This window comes from Opisthocomus hoazin, chromosome 9, assembly GCF_030867145.1.
Source record: "Opisthocomus hoazin isolate bOpiHoa1 chromosome 9, bOpiHoa1.hap1, whole genome shotgun sequence".
NCBI lineage: Eukaryota > Metazoa > Chordata > Aves > Opisthocomiformes > Opisthocomidae > Opisthocomus > Opisthocomus hoazin.
In genome coordinates this window covers 693763-719581 of record NC_134422.1, presented here as the reverse complement: position 1 = coordinate 719581, position 25819 = coordinate 693763, and the positions used below count along the sequence as shown (strand labels likewise).

The 25819-nt window shown below is 49.0% G+C and overlaps 1 protein-coding gene across 3 annotated transcripts in view; it reads right to left on the bottom strand.

Annotated features, from left to right (window-relative positions):
• ACVR1 (activin A receptor type 1) overlaps positions 1-25819 on the bottom strand; it is a 65024-nt gene that overhangs the window by 11944 nt on the left and 27261 nt on the right. For 2 of the 3 annotated variants that reach the window (XM_075430538.1, XM_075430539.1), the window contains exons 2-7: positions 20637-20710; positions 13290-13556; positions 12532-12749; positions 6671-6770; positions 4288-4434; positions 833-1108 (exon numbers count right to left, since the gene is read on the bottom strand). In XM_075430538.1, coding sequence (XP_075286653.1) covers positions 833-1108; positions 4288-4434; positions 6671-6770; positions 12532-12749; positions 13290-13556; positions 20637-20710 — 1082 coding nt within the window. Of the gene's footprint in view, positions 1-832; positions 1109-4287; positions 4435-6670; positions 6771-12531; positions 12750-13289; positions 13557-18328; positions 18427-20636; positions 20711-25819 lie in introns of those variants that run through there. The other variant, XM_075430540.1, reaches the window with a different exon arrangement.

The following is a 25819-nucleotide window of genomic DNA, read 5'->3' as shown; positions in this document are numbered from 1 at the left end:
TTTTACCACTATAAAAATTAACTGGGAAATGTTTATTGCTGTGCTCTCTCAGAAAATCTCTTGACTACCTGAAGCCTCTAGAGAAATGAAGTAGATTTCACTTCATTAGTGTGATGTCAGTCAGTGCCAGTATGTGCTGGCCCCTCCTCAGCGCGAGGCACCCGCTCATTTAAAGGCCAGTCTCTGAAGTTTTCTATGTCCAACTTACTGCTCCATTTTTCTCTTACCATTCCCTCTGCAGATGCTGACAGGCCTGGGTGCGTGGCCTTCACGCTGTCCCTGTGCGCACCTCCCGTCCCTCAGGCCTAGGGGACAGGCACTGCGCAGTGGAATCACTACTGGAAACACTCCCACCTCCCGGCACTCTTTCTGCCTAGCCAAGACTGCCCAGTGCTGCTGCTCGGCTGCTGTTTGCTGCCTCGCCTTCGGAGAAGGACGAACAGCCACTACCAGAGCACCCCGAGGCGTGAGCGGGCCGCGCTGCTGGGCCTCTCCCAGCCGGTCGCCGAGCGCCCGGCCTGTGCCTGGCGGAACCAGGGGCGGGCGGCTGCAGCCGGAGGGAGCGGCGGGGCTCGGGACGGCGCGGAAGGCCGCGCACCGGGTCCGCAGCCAGCTGGGGCCCGGTCCCCGCTGCCCTGCGGGGAAGGCGAGCGGCACTCCCCCCACCACGGCCCACGCGTGAGACAGCCCGGACCCGCGCCCCCCCCCCCCCCCCCCCCCCCATCGCCATGGTCCAGCCCGCCCCACCCCGCCCCGCCCGCGGGCAGCGCCACGGCCGCGCCCCCAGCGCCCCCTGGCGGCGGCTCGGCCCCGGGGCGGAGGGCCCGCTCACCCAGGTCGGCGATGCAGCACTGCCCGTTCTTCTTCACCAGGATGTTCTTGCTCTTCAGGTCCCGGTGGGAGATGGCGGGTTTCCCCTGCGTGCCGAAGATCTCGATGTGCAGGTGGGCCAGGCCGCTGGCCACGGACAGCACGATGCGCAGGCAGCTGACCGTGTCCAGGGTGGTGAGCTGCAGGTAGTCGTACAGGGACCCCATCTCGTGGTAGTGGGTGATCAGCCACAGCTGGGTGCTGGAGTTCCTGGAAGTCATGTCGGAGGCGATAAAACCTAGGAGGAGGGGAAGAGGAAAAGGAGAAACCGCAAAATAAAACCACAGAGCTCCTTCAAGGCTCCCCCAAGAAAAGAACCGACACTAAGCCCCTCTCGCAATTCAAAACTCCGTCTAACTACAGCCCTTCCACCGTCGCGCTGCACTGGAAACAGGCTGCAGGCATCACCCGGCGAACGGAGCCGACGCGCTCCGCAACTCTAACTCGAGTCTGCTCACAAGAACGTGTTTATGTGTTTTGCCAGTCACACCAAACATAACTACTTGTCAGGACCACATATTTAAAAAAAAAAAAAAGTCCTTTTTATATTTTTTCCCTTTCTTTTTGAAGGACCTGGGGGTGGGGAAGTTCCCAGTTAAACAAAAAGCATCTGCAGAGAGGGACCTGAGAGTGCTGGGGGACGACAAGCTGACCATAAGCCAGCAGTGTGCCCTGGCTGCCAAGAAGGCCAATGGGATCCTGGGGTGCATTAGGAGGAGTGTGGCCAGCAGGTCGAGGTTCTCTTTCCCCTCTGCTCTGCCCTGGTGAGGCCTCATCTGCAGTACTGTGTCCAGTTCTGGGCTCCCCAGTTCAAGAAAGATGAGGAGCTACTGGAGAGAGTCCAGTGGAAGGCTACAAGGATGAGGAGGGGACTGGAGCATCTCTGCTATGAGAAGAGGCTGAGGGAGCTGGGCTTGTTCAGCCTGGAGAAGAGAAGGCTGCGAGGGGACCTTAGAAATGCCTCTAAATATCTGCAGGGTGGGGGTCAGGAGGACGGGGCCAGACTCTTTCCAGTGGTGCCCAGCGACAGGACAAGGGGCAACAGACACAAACTGAAGCAGAGGAAATTCCAGCTGAACATGAGGAAGAACTTCTTCCCTCTGAGGGGGACGGAGACCTGGAACAGGCTGCCCAGAGGGGCTATGGAGTCTCCTTCTCTGGAGATATTCAAGACCCACCTGGATGCAGTCCTGTGCAGCCTGCTCTGGGTGACCCTGCTTCAGCAGCGGGGCTGGACTCCATGATACCCAGAGGGCCCCTCCAACCCCGACCATTCTAGGATTCTATGAAAAAGACCACCAGGTTGCAGCACATCTGCTGCTGTCTGTCCACTCAACAGGACCACACTGGAAAGAAGCAGTACCTCAAATAGACAAGTCATAAGTAATCATTTCCATTTTTCAGGACAACAAGCAGCCAGTGCAGGCTGCTGAGAAAAGGACTAAATGCATTTCACGTACGCATCACATCCCAATAAACAGACACTATACGCTGTGCCAGCTTCACGCTTCCATCCAAGGTAAGTCCATTCAGAGCACTGCCAACAATCAGCCTTGACATGTCAAGAGCTTGCTGTCCCCACAGGAAACATCACGCCCTGCTGACCAAATACCGACTGAAAAAAGCACATCTCACCACAGCAACAACTTGTTCTCCCATGATGTCTGACTGCTTAAAAGGCTGCAGAGGGATTGCTGCAGCCTGGTACATTGTCAGACCTATGGGACTGCTCTAAGTTGCTGTAGGTTCCAAGCGCCTGATCTTCTTAACTGTTCACCAGCTCACAATGGAGCCATGGCACCTAAGCGTGGCAGGTAGCTAAGGAGAGTGTGGCAGCACCAGAAGAGTGGCATTGCAACAACCAAAGAACAGTAAACTAACCAGTTCAACTGGTGGGCAACCTGCTTCAGTGGTGAAGTAAGGCAGAGCACCGTGAAACACGGCTGTCATGCATAACAATGATTTTCTACAAAGGAACAGAGAAAAAATTCTCTTCAAAACTCATGAACCTCAAGAACTGCTTTCCAAAATGTGGTGTCTTAAAATTGAACCCAAAATTCAGGAGCAGCTCCCTTCTTGTTACCTCTGAATTTACTGTGTATCAGCACACTGCTGACCTCAACAGCTTTAGCTGGGAAGCAACAAAACTTTTATTCCCAAGTTAAAGGAACAAATTGTGTTTATTAAAAGCCCACATATGACATTTGTCAGAAGGAACACCCACTACTTTCTCTCCTGAAGTCAGATCTCTGCACAATGTGACACTTTTGTAATCTGTGATATTGTTTAATACTGCATCTAAAAGAATTCTATAAAATAGCCAACAAATTTGAGTTATCAAGAAAGACTAAACACAAACAGAGGAACATGGGAAACATGTAATGTAATTTCAGCAAAGTTACTTGCTCTCTCAGGAAGCAAAGTTCAATAACCCAAGTTTCAGGAGGCCACCAAATTGTTTTTCTAGTAACAAAGGTACTGCTTCAGGAAGCATTAGACAAACGGCTAGCAGGGTGAGCTATAAAGTCAAGGAATATTCTCTGACAGGAAACAAAAATAAGGAGCCCAGGTAAAACTGATTGAAGGCAGACAGATTGCAGGCAAGGTAATGTCCGCACTCAGGAACATCCTGCTGCTTTTATTCGTAAAGGTGGTAGACCAGTGAAAGAAGGTCATGGCTACTAGGAATTAAGAGGGCTGCTTAAACTTCAGCCATGGCTCACAACACAAAAAAGCCATTTCCTAATCTCCCAGAACAGAGCACACAAGGTACAAGGGATGCAGAAGATTCAAAATCATTGTACTTTCATATTTACAGGGAAATTAGATAAATACCAAAGGAGCTTAATTTGACCCTGAGCAGAACAGTTAAACACAAGAAAATAATGGATTCATACTGCACTGTATTCAGGCACAATGAAAAGTATTCAAATATTTAAATCTCATTATAAACTCCTCCCCACTTCTCCCTTAATTTCTCCCAGGTAAACCGAAGTTGTAAGAAAACGTAGACCCACTAGAATTTCCCCACCCAACACACTGTGCAATACTCTGTCACCATTTGGCTGCCCTGCAACAGGAGCTGCAATGGTGAGTTCTTAGCATGCGGGTCTGTGGCACCTCCGTTCCCCTCCACACACTGTGCTGCCAACAACTGATCAACCTGGTTGAGTGCTTCTTGCTAGAGTATTACAGGAGGACAACGATTCATGGTTGCTATGACACTTTTTCCAGTTGAGACTCAGATTTCAGCACCCTCTTGTCAAGTCTCCCCCTTAAAATTTCACTTCAACTATTTATCAAACACACAACAACCTAATCTCAAAGACTGCAAGCTATCTGCCAAATCGGCAGTGCTTTGCAAGCAAACTTTACACCAGCTACACTAGGATACGTGAACGTGGTTATCCTACTTACCTAGAATATTTTCATGCCGCAGCAATACAGTGTTGTACAATTCAGTTTCCCTGAACCAGGATTTTTCATCCCTGGAAGAGAAGATCTTCACAGCAACATTTTCTCCTTGCCACTGACCCCTCCAAACTTCTCCATAACGGCCCTTTCCTGGTGGGGGAAAATACAAAGTAGAAGTTGTCAACTAACAATCTTCATAGGGCAGAAGGACAAGACTAGTTAACAGGATGGAAACTCAACAGTTATGGTCCAAGTATCACACTGACGTAGTTCGGTAATGCCTGCATACACTTTTTACCACTTTTACAGTCATGCTGTGCTCCACTGTCCCTTAATTCTTCCTGTTCGTTACACCTGCCAGCTGTGAGGGTATGGATCTCTCCTCCTCGCACGCTGGTACACGATCCTGAGTGTTTGGACTGGGCAGGTGTAATCATTCAACTACCAGCAACGACTGCGCTTTTCCACCTTCAGCGACTTCAGCCACAAACTACAAGGTCAGTGTCCACAACACAAACCAACCTATGAATTCTGAAGTTTGGAGGACAGGAAGGATACATAATGCTGAGGATACAGCCTTCTCATTTCTACTACACCATCGGCCCTTGTGAAAACAGCCAGCACGGCTAGACACACAAAATACAGAAAGATGATTTTAAAACAAAACAAACACCTACAAGCAAAAAAAAGTAATTAAAAAAACCCACCCCATAAACCCCCAACTCTCCCCCGGTCCTGTGGAGATCAGGACACGTCATCTGCATGCCAACCTTTTTACCCAAATAGCTTAGAAGAAATGTATGAAACTATCAAGTAACCAAGAGCAAAGCAACACCCCAGACAAGGCACACTGGAAAAGCTCTGGTCGTTGCCATTTTCATCACAGCCCGAAGACAACAGCCTCAGGCTTTGGGCAATGAATTGTGCTAGGTGTGGCAACCATAAATACCCAGATTCTGCTCTTCATTGCTCTCCTGTTCAGCATTCTTTAGAGGCACGTGTGAATCAGCAGCAGGTATAACCAAATGGAGAGATACCCGACACAGACGTCTTGGTGCCGTCACACGCACTTTCATCTGGTTCTGCTATACTGGCTACAACACACGGCCTCTGGAAATAGTGCCAACCTGAGCTAACTTGGGAGCAGGGGCCATTCCAGCGAGAGACACTTATTCACACACATATACACGCACAAAAAGATGTCTCTACTTCATGTGTATTATATTCTGCAGTTTCGGATGAAGAGAAATTGCAGAGCACCAGAGGACGTACACTTGGACATTTGTGCCTACTCAATACATACTATAAGCCAAAAGCAAAGAAACAGTGGTAAAACATAAGCCCAGTCCCTGCAGATTCACAGACTCATCTGTTTTAGTATGGCTTGATTTAACACCTTGATGAGTTAAAACTTCTAGCGACTTACAGCAAGGTGTTAACCCGTTCTGAGCTCAAATCACTGAAGCAGCATAAAACATATTTAAAACAGTCTTTTTCCTACTAGAATCAATCGTTATCATGCCTTCCTCACCTCTATAGTGCCAGTACAGCATCTTGGCTCAATGTCACTGCCTCAGGGTACCTCCGACCCAAATGCTTCCTAAAATTACTAAACTCAAATTTAACACTATTCAATTAATAATATATATATGCTGAAGAAAAAAATTAATGGATCCTTAAAATTAACACTGAAGTCTTGCAAAAAACTGAAGGCTTAGAAGAGTTTTACAGAAGAATTACTAGAAGAGAATCTCTCTAACCGGCAAAAGATCAGCAACAGTACATCGTTGCCTGCATGGTCCCCAACCAACAGTGCAGAGCAAGTAAGCTACAGAACGTTCGTGTTCCCATTCCAATGGCACAAAATCACGGCGGTGTGGTTTGGGTTTTTTTGTTGTTTTGTTGGTTTTTTTTGGGGGGGGGTTTGTTGTTGTTGTTGTTTTTGTTGTGTTTTTTCTTTTTTTTTTTTTTTTTTTTTTAAGTGCCACATCAGCCACTTTGCTTGATACTTCAACTCCAGATGATCCTTTTCTAATGCAACACCATTTATCAAGCTTCAAAATGAGCTTACTTTTCTAAAAACAATTTATTTACCTTACAAAGTACGCAAACAAGCCTAGCTTGTATTTTCTAACACTGCCTTACTGAACAAAGCTTGAATTTTTCAATCATAAAGTACAGATGATATTTGCCCCTTCCTTCTGCATAGATCTGAAAGGAGTTTTTTTTCACTTGACTTTTGAAAACCAAATCTGTTCCATAGGCTGAAGCCTGAAAAGTATCATCATTATACAAGCAGCTGAGGAAAAACAGTTGATTAGGATGGGAGATAAAGCTTTCTCTCCACATTTGTAACTAAGACTTGGCAAACAAGAATTACACTAACCTACACACTCTACAAGCGTGATCTGGCGAGCCACCGTTCTTTGCACCAAGAAAGGAAGTCCAGAACCACTTCCAGATGTGCAGGAATGGTCCAATAAATCCTGTTCAAAAGGAAAAGCAGAAATTTACAACCTATGAGAAACTACATTTTTTCCTCATGTACACATACAAAGGTACACCACTTCACAGGACAGGTTAAGTTCAAGCTCCCTGGTATCTCAGGGGCTCTGGTGATGCCATTTGGTCACTCCGGATCAAGACACACCATTGCCATCACCGTACAGATGGACAGAGAATGCTCTTTGCAAGACTGTCCCCCTCCAACGACCATCCCACACACAGAAGAGACTGGCAGGGGACCTGTAACTCAGGCATAATCACTTTCTGTGGGAAGTTTTACAAACAACACAAGAAGGAACAGCAAACAAATCCAGCATCATTTCACTCTCAGATTTCTTATTTTGTCTCCATCTTGTATTTGGCATTACAGTATCATTTTGTTTAATCAATAAATCATTTTGTTTAATAAATAAATGACAAGAAATTTACTGCCTGTGAACCCAGAAGCTCACTTGTAGCCTACAAGCTATCCTCTCTAGTGAAATTCCACCCTTTTTCAGCACATTGCTGTTCTTGCATAACTTCAGCGCTCTTAATTCTGTATCTGTCACATATTTCAAGTCCATTAATATCAACTTTTTTCCCCAAAAAGTTTTCTATGTCTTACAATAATCTGAAGCGCCTCAAAAAGAAATACACTTCCTTTCGCTGACATCTGTACTTAAAACCTTCATCCCTACACAGTTAGTAGAAAAAAAGCCCGCATTTACTTTTGAACTCTCCTGCAGACTCTTCCCGTTCTTCCAGTCACCTGTGGTTTCTTCCTAGTAAAGATGACTAGCAGGGCACAGCAACACAAACGTGTTTTCACTGATCAGAGCTCAGGTCACGTCCCAGCCCCTCCAATCTAGAGTATCTGATACTCTCAAAATCTATTTTATGAACTCTATGAATAAATGTGTATTAGAAAGAAACACTCGGAACTCTGACCTTTTTCTATTACTATAAACAGACTCTAGAAACAGCCACAGCTGAACGTTTCTAATCGAAGTGGTAAGACGGATAAACCCAACATATTCCTGTGATACAACCTGCTTTACCAGCACCTTTTTAAGTAACAAGGGGAGGGGAGTCAGACCCCACAGACAGGTGTCTTTTGGGTCCACCTGAGCCGCGTGGAGAGGTGACAGCCTACAGCTCATGTCCCGGGGCTCACAGCCAGGGATGCTGGATATTCGAGTTATTTATCACCGAAAAGAGTTTTAAAATAAACAAGGTTACAGGTGTATTACCTGCATCACCTACACTAGATCTGTAATTGATACTCAAGCAAACTTCCCGTGACAAGTCTTTCTTAAAAGTTTTTATTAGTTTCTGGTATTTTTAGTGCATGGAAATCAGATTTTAAGGTTATAAAAAAACATGACTAAGATTCTAACTGAATGTTAAAATCCTAATAGCCTTTTAAAATGCTATTACCCAACTACTTTGACAGCTAGGACTTCCGTACTAGTTCAAAGCATTAACAACTGGGTACACTGTATTACTGGACTTTTTTTCCTTTACAAAGGAAAATAGGATAAAAAAATGCATAAGCATAATCAACTTTCTAGTATTTCCAGCAACCCACACTACTGGGCTTTAACCAGATCTGATGGAATCTAATTTCTCCTAACAATTTTTTAATGAGTGCTCAAGAACAGGATAATTTAGGAATAACAGGAGACTGCTATTTTGCTTTTAATACAAACCGAGAGCTCATTATCCTTCCTGCTTGTATCAGAAAGAGGCAAAAATTTATCTGCAGTGACCATAAAAACAAGATTTGAAGAGGCCACAGCTCTTTCCATTCCCCATTAGGAAGCTTACGGCTTTAAGTATTTGCTACACTATGGAGACTAATCCTAAATGCAAACTAATGTGTAACAAAACCTGCGATTTAAAACACACACTGGAGAAGAAAAATCTGGAATTTAAAAAAGACTTCCTGTTTAGCTGAACATTTAGACAGAAGGAACTACCAGAGTGTTTCCTCACATCACCAAAATTGAAGAGGCACACCGGAGGCACTGCCATGGTAAAGCTACCAGGGTCTGAGAGCCAAGGACACAACAGCTCCATCAGACCAAACCTTCACAGTTCGCAACTTCTCCAGTTTCTTTTAAATATAATTTTGACTTATTCTTCTCAGGTTTTATCACCGTTTCCAAGTAACATTAAATGACCTGAAGTGCAAAAAGTTTGCAAATGGAATGGAAAGTCTTGCACTGCTAAGAGATAACAAGCTGGTAAAAGCTGGAAGTCAGTGCTTAAAGACAGATAATCAGTCCACACACGCCTAGTTCATGGTGAACTTATCAGAACTGGCTGTTTTAAAACAGGAACACAGAATCAAGACTTGTGGGCTAATTAAAGAGAGCCAATGGCATTAAGAACAAGATTGCAAGTACAGTTTCCACAGGGCCAAGCTGAAGCAGAAGAGCAGGGCAGCAGTCGAAAGCCGCTGCAGTCTGCACCACGCTTGATCGCGCAGTTACACGAAGCACCTGGATATTTCAAGCTCCAAGAGGGAGGCTGTTTCCACTGCTCCATCCTACCGGGGCAGCTACCATTTAAACACCAAAACTCTGTTATCAGAGTGGCCACCCTAAGGTCCCTCTAGATCCAAAGCTTGCCTCTGACTGTACCCAAAAGCAGTGCCCTTTATTAGAGTATTACAAGTGGAGTGAACTGGGGTAGGGGACACACAGGAGTATTGGCCATCTGTTAGTATATAAGGGCACTGGGGTATTAGAATACTGGGGTCCTAGAAGCAGAGTGAATCAGAAGTGAATATGGAATACTTAACACACTTGCTACTCTAAAGCTCTCCCAGCCTCCAGCCACATTCAGTTCAGCATTAGACACTGTCCTGCACAGCACCCTTGTCTCTAGACTGGAGAGACATGGATTTGATGGATGGACCTCTCGGTGGATATGGAATTGGCTGGATGGTCTCACTCAGAGAGTTGCGATCAACGGCTGAATGTCCAAGTGGACACCAGTGACAAGTGGCATTCCTCAGGGGTCGTCAGTATTGGAACCAGTGCTGCTGAACATCTTTGTCGGTGACATGTACAGTAGGATTGAGCACACCCTCAGCAAGTGTGCTGATGACACCGAGCTGTGTGGTGTGGTCGCCACGCTGGAGGGAAGGGATGCCATCCAGAGGGACCTGGACAGGCTTGAGAGGTAGGCCCGTGGGAACCTCATGAAGTTCAGCAAGGCCAAGTGCAAGGTCCTGCACACGGGTTGGGGCAATCCCAAGCACAAACATAGGCTGGGCAGAGAACGGATTGAGAGCAGCAGCCCTGGAGAGAACGATGTGGGGATGCTGGGGGCCGAGAAGCTCAGCACAACCCACCAGTGTGTGCTGGCAGCCCCGAAGGCCAACCGTGCCCTGGGCTGCACCCCCAGCAGCGTGGGCAGCCAGGCAAGGGAGGGGATTCTTCCCCTCTGCCCCACTCTGCTGAGACACCCCACCCACCCCCCGGGAGTCCTGCATCCAGCTCTGGAGCCCTCAGGACAGACCTGGAGCTGTGGGTGCGGGGCCGGAGGAGGCCCCAGCAATGATGCGAGGGCTGGAACCCCTCTGCTGGGAGGGAAGGCTGGGAGAGCTGGGGCTGCTCAGCCTGGGGAAGAGAAGGCTGCGGGGAGACCTTAGAGCAGCTGCCAGTGCCTGGAGGGGCTGCGAGAGAGCTGGAGAGGGGCTGGTGATAAGGGCATGGGGTGACAGGACAAGGGGTGATGGCTTCAAACTAAAAGAGGGCACATTTAGATTAGATCCAAGGAAGGAATTCTTCCCCATGGGGGTGGTGAGGCCCTGGCCCAGGCTGCCCAGAGAAGCTGTGGCTGCCCCCTCCCTGGCAGGGTTCAAGGCCAGGTTGGACAGGGCTTGGAGTAGCCTGGGCTGGTGGAAGGGGTCCCTGCCCAGGGCAGGGGGGTGGAACTGGGTGATCTGTAAGGTCCCTTCCAACCCAAACCAGCCTGTGATTCTGTGACTTCCTTAGCTGGTTGGGGTTTTTTTGTTTTGTTTTGTTTTATGTGATTAACAACATGCAGTCTTCTCATCCTGTTGCTCTTTGAATGTACACAAATCTTTAGCATCTGGAAAAACTGTCAGGCAAGCTGTTCCACTGGTTCAATTACCACTCTGTCAAGAGCCACCTTCCTTATTTTCATTCTTGCTCTTCTTTGCTAATATCGATGCCTCCCTCTGTTATTGCACTGCCGAAGGCGAACAACTGATTCCTGTCCAACCTTTCCTTACCACTGGCCATGTTGTGTCTCCCCATCATGCCCCCATCCCCTAAGGAGAACCAAGCTCTTCTTCCTGGCTGAAGCATTGGTTTACTTACTCATCTGCCACATCGGGCATTTCAAAAAACGCATACTGGGCATCCAGATTTCCAGGAGTCCGACTGCTCCTGGAAATTTACCTGTCAGGACATACTGTCTTGTGAACGAAAGGGTTTGCTATGTGAAACATCTCTGCCTCAAAACAAAGAGATGCAAGAAACAGTTTCCAGCTCCACAGAATAGTTCCATATTTTTAACAGTCCCATGGATCTTTCTTTTAATAAATCCCCATAGCTGGGCGTGCAAAGTGGTCAGCTTTCAGGTGAGGAGGTGCAACTGTTTTCTGGGGTATTTTTTTGGACACAGTCAAAACTGCTTCCCTAGTTGGTGGTAACCAACACTTTATAAAGAAGTTATCAAAGGTTATTCCTCACTTAAAGAAACACCCATTACCATTTCTCTCTCCTACAGAGAGAAACACAGTCCAAAACACAGAAAGAAAATACCTTGTCAGCATATTTAAAAATATTAATATATAATAATATATATTAAAACATTATTAAAAATACTTGTGTTTCTTTAGCCACTTCTCAACCCCACAGTGAAAGCAATATGGCAGGAAAGCACCAAAACGGAAAATGTTTTCCAATCTCTTAATGTTGAAGAGATTTTATGTCCGAAATGCAAGGAGAAAACTTCTCTTTGCACTGGTTTCAGAAACAAATGTCCAAACTGCCTCTGAAGCCTTACTCGCTCCGTTTCGACTAAGCATGGGAAAGCTGCTGGGAACACTTTCTTCTGGCCCCAAGTGAAAGGGTAAGATACATTAAGACTTTAAAATGGAAACACTTCCCCTGTCAGTTTATTTTCAAGAGACTGCATGAACAAGAACTTATTTTAGAAACTGAATTTTGAGTAAGCGGTTCTCATTTCTTAAAATTCCTACTGCTCTTCTGTCAAGAAAGTTTCACTAATTTCCTAGTCATCCAAGAGCCCTTCTACTAAGATGACGGGAGTTAGGTTTGAACTTTTTGAAGTTAAAAATAGCTGTATTTTCTTCTTCCCCTATCATTACATCTCTTCCCACCTTTCAAGCTGACTTTTGTGTATCAGAGATGCAGCACGTTTTTACACCTCTCCTATCACTTCAGGTGACACAACAATCAAAGACTCTGTTTGCTGTTTCTATGTTGCTTTCAAGAACATAAACAGTTTGCCTACAGTTTATAGCAATTCTCCATGTCAAAGGAGCTACACTTGCAAAAGCTACCTTTTGGTTAAACTGCATTTAATCTACAGCTTTGCGAGCACAGGAGTACCACCACAGCAGTCCTGATGTTAGGTGGCATCCCCCGGCAGCACAAGGTCCTGTTACTGATGCAGCCATGTCTGGAGGGTACGAGAGGGGAGTTCGGAAGCGAAGAAAGCTCACACCAATTTTCACCGTGCTCACAGGCTACTTACTGCCAACGTGCTGTCTCCAACATTTGATGCAATGAGTCCCTCAATTGTGCCATATTCTGCATCTCTAGAATTGAGCCTCTCCATATGGTTTTTCTGTATTCTTCGGATGATTAGCACAGCTACCGCAGAAAAAACTATCAACACTATCACAGGAGCCAGTATAACAATGATTAGTGTTTCCATGCTGTAACCTCCAGACTCTCCTTGAAAGGTTTGCCCTTGGAAAGGAGAGGGGAGAGGAGAGGAAAAAAAACAACAAAAAAACAAAAGAGAGAAAAAAAAATAAAATAAGTTTGTGCATTCCCAGAGAAGTATTTTTAAAAGCAGCAGCACTGACACCGGTGCTTAGCTTGGTAGCCACCCGGGCTGAACAAGCGGCCGTGACAGAGCCATGAGCGTGCACTCACACAAACATGCCAGTGCAGCAGGCCCCGGCAGCGCTGTCGGAACCACCCCGGCCCCTTCAGAACAAATCCCACCTCTGACTGTACAATCCACTCATTGGCAGCAACTCAGTCCTGACCCTGACCGTGCACTTGGACCCCTACTACTCACCCAGCAACACAGATCACCCAACCTGGGGACCTCAGATGGGTGCCCGTGGGCCCCAGGGTGGGGAACAAGGTGGAAAGGGCCTTACTGTGCTGATTAAATCCTTCCTTCCACTGGCACAGAGGCCATCTCACGCCCACCACATCAGATCAAAGCCGAACCACTTTTCTTTCTCAAAACTCACTATTTATTAATTAACCTCTCACCTTTGGAAGAAGGCAACTGTGCAGTGATATTCATGTTGCACAAGTACCCTTGGCAGCACTCAACAGCTTGGTCAGGAGAGGGAGGTGTTTTGCACGTCATTTTCCCTTGTTCATAGACTTGAAAGCAGCCTTTCTGGTAAACCTTAGCACCGTCATTAATGCTCAGGGAAGCAAAACATTGCTGGCCCTGGCAACGATCTCCATTCCCACAGGACATGCCTTCACACACGCATTCGTAGTGGACCATATTTCGCTTCAGTTCATCATCTGTAGAAGGGAAGAGTTGAGAAAAAAGACACCATTGTATTCTTAATAGCCTCCGTTATACAGAGATAACGAAATCATTAGGCAATAGAACCTTCTGCTTAAGGGAAGAAATACTACCTGCAGCTAGCGCTGAAGAACCACCAAGTACGAGCTAATGATACTATTTTAGCCACTTCAGCAAGACAAAGATACGAGTTTGCACCATCAAAGAAACACCAGTCATATCTGCTCACTCCAAGTACTCAAATTTAGAGAGTTCAGTGACATTTTACATCATCTCTCTCACACACACACTACTGCCAGTATACAACACGGGAGGCTCATCCACACATGGACACTCAGAAGAGGGGAAAAAACCTAACAAACAGTGTACATTTAAAAAGTTTCGCTAAACCACGTTATATTTCTGTATGGAGATGGGTTATTTTCAAGCATTCCAGAAATCACTTTAACTAAATCAAATTAAGGCTGTTTAAATTTGCAGTAGACATAGCTACGCAGGATTTAGTCGGTTTAACTAGCTTGCTTGAAAAGTAGATCTGGATTGACTTTCCCAGGAAGACAAGCCTTCGAAGAGTAACTTGTGACTCTGAGTAACCACGGAGATAAAAAGTAAAGTGAGAAGCAGCACATGCTGTCAGCAGGCACAACACCTCCCTTCCAACTCCAGGTGCTTTGGCTCAGTAGAGGGAAGAACTTTTAAGAGAATGCACAGAGTAGGAAACTAAATTTCTAAGTCTCCTCAGCAAAGTGTCGGGAGCCCCCCAGCTGGGAAACACGCCCCGTCTCTGCGCAGAGCCGCAGACGCTGCCACTTCAGGACGTGCCTTTGAACGCACAGCACTGGGTCGCGCCGGTCGCTGCAGGAGAGGACACCGCTCTCGACTGGCTCACAGGGAACACTGGGAGCTCCTCTGTTTGCTGGAAAATACAGGTGCCGGCGGTGTAAACCGCCAAGTGCACTCACAGGTGGCTGAGCAGAGAGGCACAGCTGCGAAGGACAGAACAAGTCGCTGCTCTCTGTTACACACATCCCACGCATACACACGCTTATGGCAAGTGAACTCAGATTTACTTTCTCTTTCTTAGTTCTAACACACAAGAAAAATTTCCAGCCACAATACAGTGGATGTTCCTGAAACAGCAGCTGAGCATACCACGCATTGGACTTTTTCAAGCCTGTCATTAGAGTCTGCCTGCTGGGAATATAATTCAATTTGTTTTCCGCTTTGTTTTCCTCCCCTCCTCCCAGAATGAACAAATACACAGATATAATTTTCCATTTTTCAACCACATACAAACGAAGTCAGGGAAAGAATCCTGAAATCAGACAGCATCTGTCACACTGATTTCAAGTACTGGTATGCACAATTCAAGTCATACCCATACCGGTATCTTCACTAATTTTGTGGAACGGTTTTCAAAAAAAGTAAGAAAAAAAAATGCCAAACTTTACTGTAATCATCGTTGTGCTCGCTCTCGTCCCCCAACAGCGGCAGTGAAACACAGCTGGTGCTGCAGGAGACCGCCCTTTGCCCTGGCTGGCACTCTGAGCCGGCCAGCGGCACAGGGACCCCTCCCCAGGCACGGGACCTGTCGGGAGCGGTGCGGAGCCTACCGAGGTCCCTCGGCAAGGGCAGCCGGCCCCGGACAGCCCTGGGCACGAGGACTGCGGTCCCTCAGCAAGCCAGGCGTTCCCCCAGTCAGCGAGGAGCACGGTATGCGAGGACAGCGCCAAGGAGGCTGGAAGGCCACAGTCCCGGCCATGGCGGCTGTTCGGTAACCACAGAAACAGCTGCTACGCCGGGCAGGACAACCAACCTGCCATCGAGAGCCCGACCGAGCCCACCAGGAAGACCGTCCGGCCAGCAGCCTGGCCCAGCCTCATGTCTCCCCCCTCCTGGCCCCGGGACCCCGCGGCCGAGCCCACCCGACACAGGCCAGCGGAACAGCCGTGGCAGAGGCCCCTCCCCGGCGTCCCACTCCGCAAGGAGCCCCGCAGCCACGGAGCCACGGCCCCGCCGCGGGGCAGGCAGCCGGCCCACAGCCCTGCCAAGCCGCGCACTGAGGCACCGCACCTCCAGACACGCTGCCAGTCTCCTGGACAGACCGCTGGAGCCTGCAGGCAGGGTCTGACGCAGCACACAGGCCGTGGACCCATTCAGCAGAGCGTGGAGACAGAGGAACGCTGACTACGTACAGGCGAAGTGCTGCAGATCCTGACGTGTCCACAGAGCAGTTATCTGCTGTCAAAATGAAACTTCTGTGGTGAAGAACTCCTGGGCTGGAAACAGAGACACGCTCCCCCGCGACTGCCAGGGCTCCTCCTGCCCAAACTGCCCCTTTCTTTCCTTCACTTAGTCGGTTTTCCAGCTCCGCGGTGTATCACCACGCAGCAGCCAGCCCTTCCCTCGCCACTGCTCCTGCGGAGCCACACTGGCTCCAAAGCCAGGCGGAGCTGCACCAGCCAGGAGGGCCTCTCCCGGCTGCAGAGCCAGGCAACGCGCCGATGTGTGCCCCCCCCGCCCAGTGAGCACGTCCCCACTGCACCCGTGAAGCATCCCCCCACACACACCCCACTGCACACCCGCACAGCATCCCCCGCACACCCCCTACACCCGCGAAGCACCCCCCGCACACACCCCACTGCACACCCACTGCACACCCGCACAGCATCCCCCGCACACCCCACTGCACACCCGCACAGCATCCCCCGCACACCCCACTGCACACCCGCACAGCATCCCCCATGCACACCCCACTGCACACCCGCACAGCATCCCCCACACACCCCACTGCACACCCGCACAGCATCCCCCGCACACCCCACTGCACACCCACACAGCATCCCCCGCACACCCGCGAAGCACCCCCCGCACACACTGCCAGCTACGCAGGGCTGGGCGTTCCAGCCAGGCGTGCCCGCCGCTCTCGGGAGCGCGGCTGTGCGAGCCAGGCTGCGGGACAGCCGCCACCAGCAAATGCCGCCGGCCAGCTGCAAGCAGAGGTCACGGCGGGAGCAGCCCAGCTCCCGACACACGCGCTCCGGGGCCAGCACCGGCTCAACGGCAGCTCCTGCCGCGGACGGCTGGCAGGCCAGCTACGCACGCCGCAGTCGTGCGACGCACGCAGGCAAGAAGCCAGGCTTAAAAATACTGCCATGACCTAAACGCGCTCGCTGCCTGTATTTTTGTTTCGTAACAGGGAGACTCACTGCTGCACTTCTGCCCATATACACTGCACACACATGCACAAAAACATCTGACTGGGCGCACAACGATGCAGAGATCCGCAGGGACTTCTCATTAACTAGTTCATTAGTCCGTTATTATGGAAGTGTCAAAACTGAAGCTCCTTTATTCAGTTTGCTTATTCACTTTGTGGAAGCACACGACTCAGAGTGCTGACTCTAATTGCCTTGGCATTTCAACGGAACAAGCACCAAGACGCCCTGCATCTTACCCAGCGGGCTGGAGGGCCCAGCGTTTGCCCCTCGTGGTCACCGCACGGGACACGCTATGCCGTGCGCAGGGCTCATCTGCGGGCTCGCAGCCCCGGCCCCTCCAGCCCGAGCCACCCTCGGGACACCGAACCCTCGGACTCGGAGAATGCGGGTTAACGACAGAAGTGTACAGGCACGAGAAAACAGGTAAGTCAGTTACTCCTGTGTGAAGTTTATTTCACACAACCAGTTACCAATGTAGATAGTTTTATTTCATATTTTATATCAAATTCCTGGACTGCAAACATTGCTAACAGTTTGGGAAAACACCAAACTTCTGCCCAAGGAGAAATACGCTAGGTATGTTCTTGGTAACACATCTTAATTTTGAGGCGATCTCTCCACGTTTAGGACAGCGGTTCCTCCTCCACCCCAACAGCCAGTACAACAGGCATTTGGCTACCTTTTCTTACCGGCACTACAGCAACACAGTTTCTTCAACTACCTTTGACTTGAAAAAATGCCTACACGAACTACGTGACGTGGTCAGCAAATACTGAACTGAAATAATTTTTACAAGCACAAAAAAGTAAAACCGTATATATACCATAAGAGGCTCGAATTCTTTCTAAAGGCACAGTGTCTAATTACACTAAGTGCACCTTTTAAAGAAGGATATTAACAATAACAAAGTCCCTTCCTTCCAGGAGGCACCACCACTGCACACCCTCCCTTTCACCTTGCAGATAAGAACTAGCACATCTTGTAACACAGATGTAATAAAGATTTAGCACACGCACACCATTAAGTGTTGGGAGCGATACAGGAGTGACACAAGACCTCTTAACACGTGGCTGGAGACCAAAGCCAGGTGGCCAAGACTGGACAGAGGCAAACAAGCCTTACGCAAACCAGTCCTCTGCTCACCAAGACATGACTTGTTAGCAGCCCAAGTGCAAGCGGCACGACTCCACGTCACGGATCCCTCTCTGCGGAGGGGCGAGGCGAGGCAGCGGGAGCGGGCAGGGCTCCGTGCAGCGTGCTGCTCCGGCCCGGCCCACAGCTGTGCAGCAGGACGGCCGTGCGTGCCGCATACTGAACATGCACAGACGCTGCAGTCATCGGCTAACCCCGGGCACACGCGGCCGGCCCGGCCCTCAGAGCCACGGGCTTCCCAGCCCAGCACCTCGGAGCCGCACCACGGTCATGATCCCCTGCGCAGGCTCGCTGCAAGACTTGGCGTGGGACCACCGGCTGCGTGGGATCATTCTTTCCAAAAGGGAAACCTTGGAAACAAACAAGCAAGGCTACAAATCCCAAGCAAAGCTTACTTCAGAGCTCTCAGAAGCCATGGAGTTGCTGAACTCTCTACTAGGGGTCTAGGAGCGACTTCACACTTGAAGGCCAAAGTGTTTTAAAGCAGCAATATTCTTCTTCTTTTTAAATGCCTAGGACTGGGGGAAGAGGTGGGATCTCCCAGGGCTTCATATTATAATGAGTTGAAAATGAAGGAAGGCAGACCTGGAAAAATTAAAATCTCTTTAGCGTCCACTTAATTGTGCATCAGACAGCTCTTTTCTGGCGGTTAGCTTCACTTCATGATTCTCAGCCATTTCAGGGAAACAGAAAACAACATGCTTACGGAGATGACTACTCCATTCAGAGCTTTATTTTCTCTTTCTCAATGCATACAGTAACATTATACAACAGCCACAATAATAATGACAGAATCACAGAATCATTTAGGCTGGAAAACACCCTTAACATCATTGAGTTCAGCCCTAAACTTCACACTGCCAAGTTCACCACTAAACCGTGTCCCTCAGTGTCACGCCTGCGCATCTTTTACACAGCTGCAGGGTACCTAGCGGACCCCTTCGCCCTGTCACTGGAGCTGGCAGAGCCCCGGCAGCACTGCCTGCACCCTGCTCCCAGCACTGCCAGCCGGCTCAGCAAACGGCATCTGCGCACGCCCACTAGCAAGGGAAAAACCTCGCACTCCTCAGCACAGGCATTACATTATTTAGAAAGCGCTCTGCTTCAGTCAGGGTTTAGCTTCTCGGGAAACGAAGAACAGCCTCTTTCCCCACTTCACAGGGCTAATAAATATGTAACACAGAAGTAAGCACTGCAACAAACTTTTAGAATAAAAGGATTTTCTGGACACTCAAGTAGGGATCAGACGTGTTTCTGAACCTAGAATTCTATGCAGTGTTCGAGATTTTGAGTCATGTTGTGGACCGCTCATCAAAAATGCGGATGGGGGGCCAGAAAGTGGGCCAAATCCCAGTGAAAGGGAGTGATCTGTGATAAAATACAGGGGGGACAGAAATCAGTAGGCAGCGCAAGTGTCTGATTCCACACATCGTATGAGAGAAACCATCCAGAACTCCAGACCTTAACACGCACCTTTCCCCGTTTCATTTCTCCATCTACTGCTCTTCGTGTTAAAGATGTGAACGACAGGTGGCTTAACTTTAAGATTTTTTATATAAGCAGCTGTGAAAGCTGAAAAAACGTCTTCAAAAAGCAGATATCTGCACTTCAAGAGTGATAAGAAGGTACAGTGTGATAACTGCTACCAAACCTCATTTCAAGATAATATTGTACCAATAACATTAGCAGTTTAATGTATTTCCACCAACATTCATACAACGTTCCTCCCTTTCTAAATTGTCTCAATTTCCTATTCAGAGACACGACCAAAGTCAACCACTAGACCTCCATGGATTTTCAGTCTTCACCTTCCACCATCCATTCTAACATTCCATTTAATATACTCTGCCCTTTATTATTTGCATCAACATTTGAAAATAAATGTATCTCAGCAGAGTACTTCAGAAAGAGATTTCACAAGGCAAATACAAAAGGGCACAGATATGCCGTTAACAAACACCAGATACACCTCTCGAGTCACTTTAAATTTAAAATTGAGAAAACCAAGTTAATCACAGAAAACCTTTATCAACGCTTTTAAAAGGCTGCTTGTGAAGTCGCAAGCATGCATCTTTCAGGAGGTCATCTCCCAAAACACCCAGCAGACCTTCAAATGAACCACTCCTGCCTCGCCACAGCCTTGGAAATACCCTTCTCCCATGCGGCTGAGGCAAACCTTAGACATGCTGCATGTCATAAAACCTTTACGTGCATACAACGGCGTAAACGATGTACGAAAAAGTCACTTTCCATATCCACAGACCGTACCGGAGCAATCGTGGAAAAGCTACCAAACACTATCCTATATACCCCAAAGAGCCTTCTCCGAGAAAAAACTTTGCTGTTAAGAATGCGAGCAACACACCTGCACCTCGGCCCACGGGCTAGAAAGGCGCGCTCGTTTCTCAATAGCTCAGCAATTTGCCATTCCAGCAAGGCTTCCCACTTCCCTCCCCAGGCCCTGGCAAGGCCTATGCCAATCGCACACGCTATAAATTTTATACATAAACGGGCAACGAATATTCAAGTTGAAGCAACCTGAAGTGGACAAGCACGCATCACCTTCCCGAGAGGAGCGCGCCCACGCTGCCCGCTCGTGAAGTGAGCGGGGTGTGCGGAGGCAGCGGTGCCAGGACCCGAGCCGGGGCTGAGCCCGGCTCCTCCGGCCGCAGACAGCTCCCACACCACCGTCACGCCACTCACCTTGCCGGCTCGGGGAGGGAAACACCAGCATCACCAGCACGGGAAGAATCATAGCTCCATCCACCATCGCAGAGCTGCAGAGAGAGAAGAGACGTGAGAGCTGAGTACACTGTCGCTGTTGGCTTAAAACACAACCCCCAAAATCAGTGTTTAGCAATGTCTTTCATCAAGTCGTTATACAAAGCACAAAACAACCAAGGTCAATTGGTCTCCTTTTTACTGTGTCTTGTTTCCTTAGTCCTTTCCTTCATTTATAAGACTCATAATTTACTGCAATTTCTTCAACCTGATTTTTTTTTTTAGTCACAGAAGCATCACGTGCAACTACAGTGCATACTTACAAACACACTAACAGGAAAACATGAGCCCTCTCAGGACCAAGCAGGCATGTAAAATAGAAAATAAGCTCTTTCAACCAGGTATTAAAAAGTTAAATTACTGTGAAATGAAAAAGGCAGCCCGTAAAACCGTGTATTACCTAGGCTTTGAGAGGCAACAGAAGAGATCTCAGCCAGAAAACTCTGAATAACTTTCCGTAACCAGCAGAAACCATTGCTAGATGGCAAGCAAACAGCAAGATGTATTTAAGGGAGACACCACTCTCAGAAGAGTAATTTCGCAGTTTACGCTGCGTTTCTAAGGGTTTTCCTTTCAATGGCCCAGCTTCATTTCACTGCTGCTGAAGACAGGTACATACACCACACATTTTGTATGAAAACTCGGGCTGTTCCCAGCGTATCAGTAAAGGCACATGCTTCCTCTAAAACAGTAAATACAAGAGTGAATTCTCTTGTGTATTTCAAATCTTTTCCAGGAAACCTGGTCTTCACAAGAAGATAAAAACTCCACTGTTTACTACGAACTTAGAATTATTCAACAGGCTTCTGAAAAGAAACTTTCCTGTAGTTTCTTAAACTGTGCACTCAAATGATCACTATTACCAAGGAACAGAGATCAACCATAATCAAACTGCACAGGGCTTGAACTCGACAGGCAGGGCTGGATGACTCGGAAGTGCCCGTCTGCCCTGCGCTGCCCGGTTCCCGCAGAGACTCTGTCACAAAAGCAGCGGCAAGCAGTGTGTGCAAAACAAAGCTGCTCTCCTTGACCAAGGGACCGAGCCACTACTATTCTTCTGACATGGAATTATTTGTCTTCCTTTTTCAGATTTAATTCTAGTGAAGTAGATGAAACTTGAAAATAAATTTGTTGTTGCCATTTTTCTTTCAGATACCCTCTGCCACTGCCTTTTCAAATCATTATCAGGCTACTTAAGGACTTGGTGACGAAAGCCAAGCCATTTACTTCTACATTTATTTCCTGACAGGGACTTATTTTGCAGAATAGGACAAACATGTCAGTAATTGCTTCACCATCAGTTACAATGATGAAAAACTTCTGAAGCCAACTATTCAGAGTTTCCGTCCGTACAGAAAGGATCAGGCAGCGGGCAGCACTTCACCTCCAGGAGTGAAACTCTCCCTTTCAGACGCCCATTCACCAAGTAACTTTGCCTTCCTTGTTCTCGATACACGTCAGTGCGTTCTTAATATGCGTCAATATTTAACCTTCAACAATTATGCTGGAAACACGAAGAAATGAAGTTACACAAGCACGATGACTGAGAAACCAGCATAGGAAGTTCAAAGCAGGAGAACGCTATCCCAGGCAATGACCAGTTGCTTCACGCTCCGGACCAGGGCTAAGGGTTCCGCTGCTCCGGAGGGCAGGCAGCTGCAGGACTCGAGCGCGGTACCGTCCTCCCCAGCCACCACGCACGTGTCCGCTGGCTGAACAGCGCTGCAGCAGCGTTTTCCTCGGCGCTGCACCCATGTAACTCCCTGCAAGCCTAGACAAAGGCGGCTCGGGAGACATGCCCTCTGTCTTTCAACACATCAATGGTTCCAAGAGCAGAGGCAGAACGCTTTGATTTTAACAATGCTGGCCAGCAGCCTCGGCGGAGCTGGGCAAGCCGGCTGCCCTGGGGGCTGCTGGGCGGGAGGCAGCAGAGGGGACACCAAGCACAAGGAAAAAGAACTCTAAAGAGAGACAAAATTGAACTTAACACCACAGAGTGGGTTAGGACATTAAACAGCAGCACGCTGCCGACACGCAGAGTGGTTGCCGAGTTTTCTACTCATGGTTGTACCCTCCATTTGTTTTCTGCCGGTGGGGAGCCATCACACAGCTTCCAAGGCTGCACGTCGGCTGGGAGACCCATGCCTGTCGCAGCCTCCCCTCCGCGGGGTCCCTCCAGCCCTCTGCCAGACCCTCAGCCTCGGCCGCACCAGCCCTTCCTCCCGGCAAACCCGGCTGAAGCAGCGAGAGCAGCAGAGGAACCTGCCAGGAGCTCCGTGCGGTTCTGCCAGGAAAGGAGGCTGGACACAAGAAACGAGCTGGCTAGCGCGGAGGAATCGAAGGTACAGGAACCAGATAACAGCACAGAATCCAGGAAAACTCTGCCAGCTGCATGTGCCTATTTGTTTTCTTTTTAAACAGTTAATTTCAATTCCCTAAAAAAATCATATATACACACACATGCGCGCACATGCCCCTGCCCTGTATTTCTCAGGGGGAAGAGGCGGAAGGAAACCCAAACTGCCCCCCCCCGAAGCGGCACACAGCCTCCCCTGGGAGCTGGCCCATGGTGACTAGTTCCCATCTCAGGAAGGGGAGTTCTAACACTCTTGGGTGGCTAAAACCAGCTCCCCGTCCTCCAGTTCCTAAAACCAGCTCCCCAAGTATGGTGAGGACTGGTAAAAATCCTCAAAGGGATCAAATACGGCAAAAAGCCACAAATCCACGATCACAATCCTTCTCCAGCCCTCACTCCAAACGCTGCTGAGAGCTCCCCTTCAGCCCAGCCCGAGGATGACTCTGCTGCATGGCGCACCCGCCGTCACACCCGTTTCTTTGCCCCTCGCACTGCAGTGCCACACACAGAACACGCCGGCACCCTCGCCCGGCTCCACAGCCGCAGGAGGTCTGCGCAGCAGGGCGAAGCCGCCCACGCTGACCCGGCGGGGACGGGCGGGAGCAGGGCCAGAGGCTGCTCCGGCCGGGATCTCAGTCCCGTCGGCCGGGAATGGCTTGCCCAGCGCCTGTGGAAAGAGCTGCTGAACACCCTGCACCCAGCCTCGCGTCAGCGAGTGATGGCCCGCGCAAGCCGCTTTGGTAGAGTTACGTTTATGAACAGACTTGTCCTATTCTAAATGCAAACAACCACGAAATCAGACTATTAACAGACTTCACGCATTTCACAGCATGCATGGTCCTCTCAAAGAAAAAAGTCAAACACAAAGAATTTAAACCCTGCTTCTACAAGACTTTGTTCCCGTAGACATACACTTTCCCAAAAGCCTCAAGGAGTATCTTGTCTGCTTTCGCTGAGCAGTGCTGTGCACACTTACAACAGCCTATAAAAAACCCCACCCCGTGAGTACTTATCGCCAATTAAAGCCCTGTGCCATGTATGTGCAGACTCGGCACAGCCCCTGGGCTTTGGGCAAGCTGCCGGCACAGCTCTCAGCACGGCACAGCCCAGTCACAACCCCAGCAGACCCCGCTGAGGTGCTGTGGGACCGACAAGGGGAGGAGCTGGTTGGGAGGGAGCCTCTGACATTCACAAGAAACTTATTTTGCTTCAAAAATTATTTGAGGGCAAGTGCATCCACTCTCAAAATAAATACAGTGAAGAGTTTTATTTGTCATTTTTAAAAACCATGTCAAGTCCTTAATCCCCGCTCTAAGACAAACAATGGTTCAGGCGGGATCACGCCGTCGCCAGCGCGGCCGACGCACTGTTCGGACAGCCGAAACCCCGCCAGCGCCTTGGAGGAGGTGCCGCAGTCCCTTGCAGGCTGCCGTGCTGCTCCGGGAACGCCGTGCCCACGCACACCGGTGAGCCCCGCGGTTCACAGCGAGCCGAGGGAGCGCACCGCTGGCGGCAGCCGCAGGCCGGGCAGCCCCCCTCCAGCGTCCTCCTGCCAGGCCCTGGCCCCGCTCGGGGGTGCCGCAGGCGCTGGGCAGGGACAGAGCCGCGGTGCTGTGCCACTCCGGCTCCTGCAGTGCCCTTCTCAGTGAGGGCACAAAACCCACGGGCAACACTGCAGCCAGGCTTCTGCTCCGTCTCAGGCTATCCCAACTGCCAACTGCAGACACGGCAGGGAACGAGTTTAAAAGTCTTGTTTCCATTGCTTTTCTTTTTTTTAAAGCAATTAGTAATACACATACGTAAGAAAAAAAAATCCGGTTCTAGTGGTACCAGCAAGCACATCTCTTCCACTCACTATTTGTTCAAGAGAAAGAGAACGTAAGGTTTAGAACAAAACATGCTTTAACAAAACTCTGTAGCAAGTTGCTGTGGCTCTAGAGACCCGTAAGAAACCCAGTTACTATCTGGTGTCTGAATTCACAAGAACTTCTTCCAAAGGGGAGGATGGGGATTTAATCTGGACAAAGAAAGAGGAACTAGAAAGCAGCCAGCACACAATTTGTTTTCCTCCCTAGACACAGCCATCTCTGCCGTCCCTTGACGGCCCCTCTCCAACGTGTCCCAGAGCAGAGCTACTCCAGCCACGGCAGCCACCAGCGGGCACTGGAAACACCAGCACCCATGACTGGGGCACGCCGTGCCACGCTCCATCTGCGCCATGCACCACACCACGCTGGACCTGCGTGACAGAGCGCAGACGGGATAGAGCACCTCTGAATTTCATCCATGTACAGCCAAAAGAAGAACAGTTGGGTTTAACTTTTTCCTACAGAAACAACAACTAGAAAACATGAAATTTGCTATAAGTCAGGATGGAAGAGTCTCTTCTAAAGTGGCAGCTAACAGATTTCCAAACAAGTCTGTTGTGAAGTGCAGACAACGAAGCCAACCCAGCTCCAGGGCAGGCTGGTATCTACTCCAAAAACAGCTTTGGATTCCAAAGAAGGAAGCAATTAAACTGTTTTCAGAAGCCTAAATGAACAGTAATAAGCATATCATACAGCAGATATAGCACTTGCTTAGGACACCCAGCTTCATACACAGGTGCACAACTAATTGTTTTAGATCAAAGAATTGATAGAATTCTTAAGGCTTGCATTCATAAAGTCCCAACACTTTAGAGAATCTATCCTGAAAACCCCACTGTCTTTCCCCCTCCATGGCAAATACAAACTGCTTTCTCTTTTCT